This window comes from Ascaphus truei, chromosome 6 (assembly GCF_040206685.1).
Source record: "Ascaphus truei isolate aAscTru1 chromosome 6, aAscTru1.hap1, whole genome shotgun sequence".
Lineage (NCBI taxonomy): Eukaryota > Metazoa > Chordata > Amphibia > Anura > Ascaphidae > Ascaphus > Ascaphus truei.
The window spans coordinates 132763795-132773548 of record NC_134488.1 but is presented as its reverse complement, the minus strand read 5'-3'; the positions used below and the strand labels follow the sequence as shown (position 1 = coordinate 132773548).

At 47.7% G+C, this 9754-nt stretch overlaps 1 protein-coding gene across 1 annotated transcript; it reads right to left on the bottom strand.

Annotated features, from left to right (window-relative positions):
• Nucleotides 1–5110: 5110 nt before the first annotated feature.
• On the bottom strand, nt 5111–8969 carry LOC142496599 (maternal B9.10 protein-like). The gene is made up of 3 exons (XM_075603265.1): nt 8350–8969; nt 7668–7805; nt 5111–7274 (listed from the first exon to the last, which is right to left on the bottom strand). Exons 1-3 carry the CDS (start codon nt 8589–8591, stop codon nt 6785–6787), a joined length of 870 nt encoding a protein of 289 aa, XP_075459380.1. The 5' UTR covers nt 8592–8969; the 3' UTR covers nt 5111–6784.
• Between the last annotated feature and the right edge of the window lie 785 nt (nt 8970–9754).

Genomic DNA, 9754 nt, shown 5'->3' with positions numbered 1-9754 from the left:
TTCTGCCGAAGAGGTTAGTGTCTTTGACCCATTCGAATAGGTCCATACTTGTAGTGGGTGAATAGGACAGGCCTTTGCTAAGTAGCTTGAGATGGTGGTCACTCAAAGTCATGTCCGACAAATTCACTATCTTTAGTTTGGCACTGTCTAGTATCTCGGGGGGTTCCCCCTTTTCTTCTGATGCTGTGACCCCGTCACTCGGCTCCTTAGCAATGTGTTTACACCCAAAGAACCGTTCACATCATCATTCCACTGCGGCTGCAGCAGGGGTTCCCCTACTATCTCTTATCTCTCCTTTAGCAGAATGAGGGGAAGTTTCACTGTAACAGCCTGACGCCCGGAGACCCTCTGACACTGCAGCTATCCCCCCCCACGTATCTAACAGCCAACAATACTGCATAACTTTCTCTGATAACGTGGCATGTGAGCGACAGCCAATACAAAGCAGCATCGTGATTGGGGAATGAAATGTTATCAATAAGAAAAGCGCAAAGCGCTGAAATCGGGGTCCCCGGATTATGCACTACCCCGATTCAGCTCAGAGACACCCAATATACAGAATACATGATCTGGGGGCATTGCTGCTTTAATATAAATAGAAGATACATCACATTTTACAAAAGAATATATATCCTGTGTCACAGGAACCAATAATTAGATTGTGGGCAGCGATTAGTATCTCTAAATGCTGTGTGCAGCGCTATTTAGGGAACAATAATGAACACGAAATCGCTAGTTTGGGGATTATATATATATATATATATATATATATATATATATCCCCATATCCATATGACCAGTGTTTCAAAGAACTGTTTATCAAAATCTCCCCATCTGGTTTGTACTGAATCGGACGCCTTTTTAAGGAGATTAAAGTGTTTCCGTTCCAGGGGATGCAAGACTTTATTAAAATAATAAGGTAACGCTGCTCCATAAAGTGTGTGTTTGTGTCAAAGCTGCATGGCAGGCACGATCCCACCCTGCTTTATGTATATATGCATCATTTCATTTATGTGGCACCAACATTGTACGCGGCGCTGTACAAAATGAGAATACAAGGTGAATGGCACGCAATGAGCTCTATAAGAGAGCTCTGATGTGGACATAAAGGAAGGACCGAGGCGCCGAGGCAGGACCCCTGGACCGAGGCAGGACCTCTGGACCGAGGCAGGGCCGAAGCAGGACCTCAGCCCCGAGGCAGGACCTCAGCCCCGAGGCAGGACCTCAGCACCGAGGCAGGACCTCAGCCCCAAGGCAGGACCTCAGCCCCGAGGCAGGACCTCAGCACCGAGCTGACCCCCTTCTCCCTGTGTGGGTGCCATGGCCCCCTCTTTGACCCTCTTTCCCTTCATTGGGGTTAGGATCCTTGGTTCTGTTAGGTTGTCCTCTTCCTCTGGCCCCCCACTGAGGGGCCATGAATAGGTTATTCCCCCCTTTGTGTAAGATCTCAGGGGCAGGGCCCTCATTACCTCTTTTTATCCATTTGTCCTCATTTATATTTGTCTAACTCTGTAATTATCAAATCTCTGCGCCCCGTTGTATGTAACTCTGTAATTATCAGATCCCTGTGCCCCGTTGTACCGTGCTGCGGAACGCGTTGGCGATGTACAAATAAATGATAATAATAACAATATGAGAGGAGAGGTGGGGGGGGGGGGGTGTGTCAGTCCTGCGCTCCCATTTAGAATAGGACGTGTATAATGTTATATAATGGTTATTGTGTTTGTCACGGCTGCGGCAATGCTGGTACATTGGGGAGAATAAAACCCTGAGAGAGTGCTGGGAGGTACATGGCTGGTTTCATGTCATGCCCCGATGGCTGGGTGGCAGGTTGGGTACTCTGCCAGTGTAACAGATCCCAGACTCTGGCTGGCTGACGGGCCGGGGGCTCTCGCTGGGTGAAGGGCCGGTTTAAAAAGTGTTAAATATATATTTGTTTACTAAAAGCCGTGGCTGTTTTACCTCCAGCTCAGTGTTGTGCGGTTATTGCACCTTACTCGTTAGTAGGGGCCAGTATGATGGGGAAGCTGAAGGTCACAAGGTCAGGTAAATGAGGCAAAGGGATTACAATCGAAGTTTCGGCCGGTATGCCGCAACGTATAATTTTCACGTGTATAGAACTTTAATAAAAGGTTGTGTAACATAAACACATTACTCTTTCTAAAGCACGCGCACACTCAAGGATATCCCTGCTCAGTCTTCGACTGCACCCCCTGTGCTGAAGCAGGGATATCCTGAAATCCTGCCCCGTTGGTGGCCCTTGATGACTGGCGTTGCCCATCCCTGGTCTAGCATGTACTGGTAAGTGCACACTTCGTAATGACAGTATACATTACCCAAGCCAATGAAGAGGCACCACATTGCAGGGTGTCCATCAAAAAAAAAAAGTGTATCCAGTGAAAAACGAACAACAACAACCAGCGTGCTGCCTCTCCACTTGCTCGGTACGGCCAATGTATGTAACTTATACAGTGCACAGCTCAGGGAGCGTTATAATGATGTTTGCAGATCTGTGTCCTTTGTTCAGATTATTATTCTCCTGCAGTATATGCAAAGCTACACCCAGATAATCTCCCTCCCCCTGGGTGAGGAGAGGACAGAGGGAGAGAGGTGTGTGTGACACTGTGTGTGTGTGACACTGTGTGTGCGCGCGTGTATGCTGTTAGCACAGAACGTCCTGACTTGCAGCCTGTTTATTTCCCTAGATCTGCAGGGTTTCAGTTGCTGCATCACTAGCGTATCCTGTCAGCAGATCGCACACGGATCCTGTAACCTGCGAGGTGCCACATGTTCAGAAAGGACATTGAGACTGTGCAACATAATGCACTCTCTCATTGGCTCTTCTCCAGACCTAGTGACACCCCCACCAGGTCACATTTTCAGGATATCCCTGCTTCCGCACAGGATGCTCAATCAGTCCCAGCTTCAGCACAGGTAGCTGTCTGAGGCACCTGTGCTGAAGCTGGGATATCCTTAAAACCTGACCTGTTTTTTTTCCTGGGGAGAGGGGGGGGGGGGGGTGATCTTCAAATTCACTGCTTTCCAGCAGCATGCCACTACCTCAGTTTAACCCCTGCTGTGCTGAAGGGGTTAACAGACACAAGGGCACACACGTGTGACATCACCAAAATTAGATTGTAAGCTCTATGGAGCAGAGACTCCTTGCAACATTCTACGTACAGCACTGTCAGCAATTGTAATATATTATCATGTTAGGTCACCATTGATGACGTTACCGCAGGTGCTCACTTTCACGTGTGTATAAGTGGCCCTTTTTTTGTTGGCTCCTGAGCATCTAACTTTACTCTGGTGACCTTTAGCCTGCACCTGTCTCTGGGAAAACCTCGCAATATATCTAATTATTATAGATCTTATACAGGACAAAAAAAAAAGTGCAAGAGACCTACTAAAGTTACATAAAACTCACACTAATAGTGCTCAGGGCAGACAGCTGTGCTAAAGATGACATTTGCACAGCTACTAAATGGTGTAAAACCAGAGCACACTAGCACAGAGCACACTAGCACAGAGCACACAGCACACTAGCACACTAAGCACACAGAGCAGGGAATCCCCACGCGAGACATGTTACATTCCGCTTGTCAGTAATAAGCAGTGAAGTCGGCACGCAGAATCCCGCGGGGTGTGGGCCACTCCGCGCGAGCCGGGGCCGGATACACGGGCAGCTGCAGATACACAGAGGAGCGACTCCAATGCGCAGCCGCGGAGGTGTCATGTGACTTTGTACCGGCTGATACAAGCCTGTGTCCTGGGCGCGTTTCCACGTCATTACGGCTCCACCGAGGAGTGTTAACCCCTGTGCTGCCAGACGCACGCAATAGCAGCAAACGGATTTAAAACAAAAACCAAAAAAAAAAAAAAAAAAAAAAATAGGCCATTACAGCCGCCCCCCTCCCAAAAACAAAAAACAAACTCACGACTTGTAAATCGCATGTTGCCACCCTTAGAGCAGGAGTGGCCAGCTCCAGCTCGCAAGGGCCACCCCAGGTCAGCTGTGACAGGTCATCTTGTAGAGGTCAGTGGTCTCTGCCGACTCCCCACATGTGAGAAGCCGGCCACGTCTGTAATTCCACCAAAATGGATGTGCTATAGCATGAGTGGCCAAATCCAGTCCAAGGGCCACCAACAGGACAGGTTCAGGATATCCCTGCTTAAGCACAGATGACTCAGTCCCAGCTTCAGCACAAGTAGCTCAGTCTTCAACTGAGCCACCTGTCCTGAAGTAGGGGCCGCCTGATCGGTCGGTGGCACGTGACTGCAGTCGGCCACTCCTGTGTTCGCCCAAACCAGTGTCTGCCTTCATATTAACCATGCATAGTGTGCAGATGTCTGCACAGAGAGGTATACAGCACCAGTATATACCCAGCACAGATTAAACTGCTGCAGCACAGATATTGGATTCAGTTATTGTAGAGACCAGGCACGTAACCTCGCCATGTGGTGCTGGGATAGAGTCCAAGGGGTCTCTAAACTCAGTCCAGGGGCCGCTCCCAGGCCGGCTTTCATGCATATCCCCGTTTCAGCACAGGGGGCTCAGTCAAAGACTGAGCCACTGATTTTGCTGAACCAGGGATACCCATAAAAGCCGGGCTGGTGGCTGCCCTTGGACTGAGTTTAGAGACCACTGGGCTAGAACCAAACAAACATTCTAAATGCACACGGCCCCCCGCAGTGATCTCCCCGTCAGCAGCACATACGTGTAACTACACAGGCATGACAGCAGGTGCGGAGAAGCAGCATCTGAAAACACCACGTTAACAGAGCATCTGAGACTATACACATCATACATAGACCATGGCCCCTTGCAGACGCACTTACCAGAACACTTGCCTACTTACCAATTAGATTGTGAGCTTTTCAGGGCAGGGACTCCTTTCCCTAATGTTACTTTTATATATGTCTCAAGCGCTTACTAAATAAATGTAAGTTAACACCTCAATATTCCCCAGTGCTTTTGCATACTGGATCTTTGTACGTAGGGGATTCAGGAAGAATAAAGATACCACACAAAGATTTGTTACAAGAAGGATTTATTCTGCAGTGCAGAAGTACTGTACATGATTTACCTTGCTATTACACGGATCAGAACCATTCATTTGCGCACCAGTATAGCCCAGCACAGAATAAAGGATCTAATGCAGTGTGAAGGCCATAGGTGCATCTTTAACTAGACCAGTAAGCACTGGCAGAAGTAAAATATACAGTACAAGGACAGCAGTGTATGTCAGAGCAGCGCAGAATAATGTACCAGCTCCGCTGATACCAGATGGTCCAGCATCAAGCAAACAGTTATCCGTGGCAACAGAACCTCAGATCTCAATCTTGACTCAAGCCCAGAACTGATGGCAGGGAGATTTTCCGCGTTGGTAACTTGGTTAACCATTGATTGCCAGAAGGGGCAGCATGTGCCACAGGGATGCCAGCTCCTACCAGCAGAGAAGCCAACACTTACACAGTATGCACCCAGCACAGGATGCAGATCCCTGGGTGCAAGAGGGTGGGAGTAAAAACCTACAAAAATCAACAATACTCGCGAGATGAGTACAGTACAGTAGCCTGTGTATCTCACTCCAATTATTGTCTCCTAGCCCCACAACACATACAGTAGGTGGAACCAAAACCAATGATTTTAAACATTGCCCCCGGGTCCCAGATTAAACTTGTCACTTTATCCCCTTTGCTGACAGAACCGGCAGCACAATGCGTTACAGAACTCCGCCACAAAGAGGATAAAGCCCAGTCCAACCAGAACCTGTTTGGCACCTTCTACAAGAAGGTTAGGCTTTAAGAGCTCCATAAAATAAAGCTGTATCCTTGGCCACGGTTTCCCACGCGGGGTTAGGGGCGCACTCCTGCACCTCTCCTGGCAGCGAGAGACGGGTACGCTGTATAAAAGCCCCTTATTCTCACCCATTCTATGCAGAGACCATAAAACTGATATCCTTTAGCAGCTCGCCCCACACCGCTGCTCCGGCAAAAGGCAGCGGAGAAACCGGCAACACTGAGGATTCGGCATTAAAAAGATCCCATAAGAAACTTAACCCTTCTGTTGCCAGGGGATCAAAATGCATTGCAATTGTCACCTTTGGTACTGAAAGGGTTAAGGCCAACCCCCATCCCAACCGCAGCTCAGCGGTATAGTTTTGGAGCTGCGGGGTTTGTCTTAAAACTCCCCAAAAATGTAACTCCAGGAAACCTCTAACGAGCCAGGGCCTGGCAACAGGCCAGGTTCAACCGCAAGAGTCTGAAGTAAAGTTAAAAAATTAAAATATATAGTAGTAAAAGATTAGTCCAACACAATCTTTTCTAATAGGGGACCCGTTATGTCAGACTATGAAATGGTTCTAGATTTATGGATGTTGGGGTAGACACCCTCACTCCCAACCCCTTTAAAAGCCCCAACAGAGTTCTGGGCGTTGCCCATATAACCCAGTCCCTTCAGCACTAAATGGTGTTATTTGGCTCATTCGGGAATGGTGTGCGAGGCGTCACTAGATACAGGACCAATTAAATACAAGATAAAAATCCCAGAATCCAATCATTCAACTCCCTGAGCGCCAGAGACCTGCAGAGCCCCTCACCGAATAATCTCACAAGCGCTCTACCAAAGCGCCAGAAAGTCTCACGTAAAAATACAGTCTAATCGGGGTAATTCAGTGTCCCATTAAAAAAAAAAACCCCATTGATAAATGAAAGATCAGAGCGATGCCAAACACGCACTGCTCACCATCAGAAGTACAGATCAGCAAGGATCTTGCTTTTTTTATAGGTGTGGTCCAGTTTCCCCTACAATAATATTGGCTAGTGTTTCCAAGCAATGCATCCCCTCTAGAAGGGAAACTTGTGGGTCACTTGGCAAGAACATAGAGGCTTTTGGATCCCCTTTTGACTGACAGGTGTCACCCTCATTGTTTGGCTGCAGGACACTGTAAACATTTAGGGTCACGTCATGTCCAACCTTAGCTTGGTCATCTGGTGCCCCATTTGTGGGACATCCAGTGCTTGTGTTCTGAGGCCACTGGAGAGCATCAATCGTGTCACCGCTTGATGGGAGAGGACTCTGGTCTTCGGAGATGTTACATTTTTTCCCAGTTATTTCATCATCTGAGGAGGTCTCCGAAACATATTCAGAGGACGGTCCCTCGGAGGAGTAATCCGAAGTTTCTCGGGCTGGGTGCTTTGGCATCGGTACTGGGACTTCCACTTCATATTTGAATGTAGCTATTGTGAAGAAATCATTGTTCTCTCCCAACCTGAGAAAAGAAAGTTACAGTTGAATGTCTCATTGATAAAATGTGAACCTCCCCACAGATTCCACCTTCTCTGCACTAGTCCTGTGATTTCAGAACTATCCTGAGAGCCACCCCCCCCCCCCCCCCAAACAACCATACTGAGAAACATGGCCAAACGCATTCAGGGAGATTGGGAAGGGGAATGAGGGGGTAGTCTTCTTCTGACATGCATAAGAATACAGGAAACTTATAATTGGAGAAAAGCACAATGTTTGCCACATTCCAGCAGGTGTTAATGTGACTTGGCCCAAATGCTAAGTTTATGAGTCCTTTGTGCCATGCTTTATAGCACTTGTACCAGCCAACTCACAATGACTACACAGCTATCAAGACAACACACCAACGTAGACTTACCTTCCACAGACCTCAAACGGATCAATCCAAACAGTAAGCTCCTGCGGGAGAGGAAGCCTGGAGTACTCGATACCACTTTGCACACAGGCCTGAAGCAAAGACTCGTCAACATACTGCCAGGGGTTGATTCGGATACACCTGCCAATGGGGGGGCAGTTAGCATAAGAGAAGAGGCAATTGCATGGGAGAACTGAAGTGCAACAGAAGTAGTGTGTAAGGAATAGGGCATTAGACAGTCACCCTGAAAAGCTTATGCAATCATACACTTATCAATGAGACCCAAATGTCCTTTCAGAATAGTGCATGGACCGATTGTCAGTGTTACAATTTGTTCCCTCACAGACTTTAAGCATCTTTGGTTTTTAATTCAACCCCTTCAATTTCAGAGCCTGGCCTGAAGATACCTGCAGCAGGAGAAGTGGAGGGACTATTTTACCGCAGCACTGAGTAGGACCCTGCTGAAGTGAGATGTTTGGTGCTACTGATCTGAGTGGGTGCTCTTCTGACAGTGACGCAGCAAGAAAGCCCAATGGGGAAAGTACAACATAGTGACATTTTAAACACCTTTCAATTTATCCTTGGAAATCCTTCCCCCATGTATCAAGGGGGAAATGGAGATCATTTTTTGTAGCCCTCAATGGGATCTCTGATGCACAGGGTTTGCCCCAGAATCTGTTCTCACCGGTATGCCTGGCCCCTGTCAGGCTTGTCTGGGTACCAGTGACCCTGGTATCTGTGACTCAGCAGCAGTGTCAGGCTCACTCCCAGAGCCTCCGCCCGGGCAGGCTCCAGACTCTTCTTCCGGTTCAGGACCTTCATGAGGAAAGTGACAGCGGCCTCGATTTCCAGACGCATATTGCAAGAACGAGACGGAGGCAAACTGAGGACAAGAGGCAACAAGCTTTGATCAGTGATAGAAGACATTCGGTTCTAATTACCAAGACGCCCAGCAGGGCTTCACTAGGCCTTTTGTTAATTTCAGCCTGAGGGCACAGGCCCCAAACTTCTCAATCAAGGAACGTTAGAAAATAAGCTACAGACCTCATTGCCCAACTTATCTACCCATCCCTTCACCTGCAGCAAAGCCTCAGACCCCCTGGTTCAACTCAACCTTTAATAAACAGGCAGTGCTCCGTAGGCTGCACACTTACTGAAGTCACAGGTGCAAGAAAAAGCTGTATGGTGCTCTAACACAGACCCAACCAGCTGATTGGTTTCCTAAAATATGATAACTATAATTCCATTTCCTTGAAGTGTCCCACAAATTGATAGACCATTTAACCAATGTTACACCATATCCAACATATCAATAAACTGGGAGAGTAACACCTCTTGATTGGTGAATACTCACACTTGCTTGTGTCCAGTCTCACTCATTGAATAGGATTTACTTGGTGTGTGCAGGAGCAAATCACTCACGGTTTTGTAGAGTGGTCTTTAGTGGGTCTTTTTCCTTCTCAGGTGTGTGCTGCCGGTTCTCCAAAGATTGCAACAGGTTCGACGAGGGAGAGATGAAGCACTACTGGAAAAAATAATTGCTAGAGAGTGTGTCCCCATTAAAAGGTTTTAATGGATCAGAGCATGGTATACAAAACAAGCCCTCAGGCCCCCACCAACGCGTTTCGAGCTTCCGCTCTCTCTCAAGGTGCATCTTACAACCTTTTAATGGGGACACACTCTCTAGCAATTATTTTTTCCAGTAGTGCTTCATCTCTCCCTCATCGAACCTGAAGTCACAGGTGGGCTCCTCACTGGCCAAATGGCCCTGACCATTAACTACCATTTCTATAGCTACAATAGGAGTTATTTCACGTGCTGTATCTCTACACTTACTGCGGCTCCACGTGTACAGTAAATGCAGAGGAGGGTTCCTGTTAACGCCAGAGGTGGAAGAAAGACCCACAGTTTCCCAAGACAGGAAGTCTCATGTTCAATACTCACGACCAACAGGCCAGGTTTTCAAGAGGTCTCCAACTAGTATTTAATCCAATTGCCCAAATAAATTGGATTGCAATGTGTGGTCCTGCCAGCCCTGTTTTATGCTATGTGATGTGCCACTATGTGGTACGGTAACCAGAACCCACCCG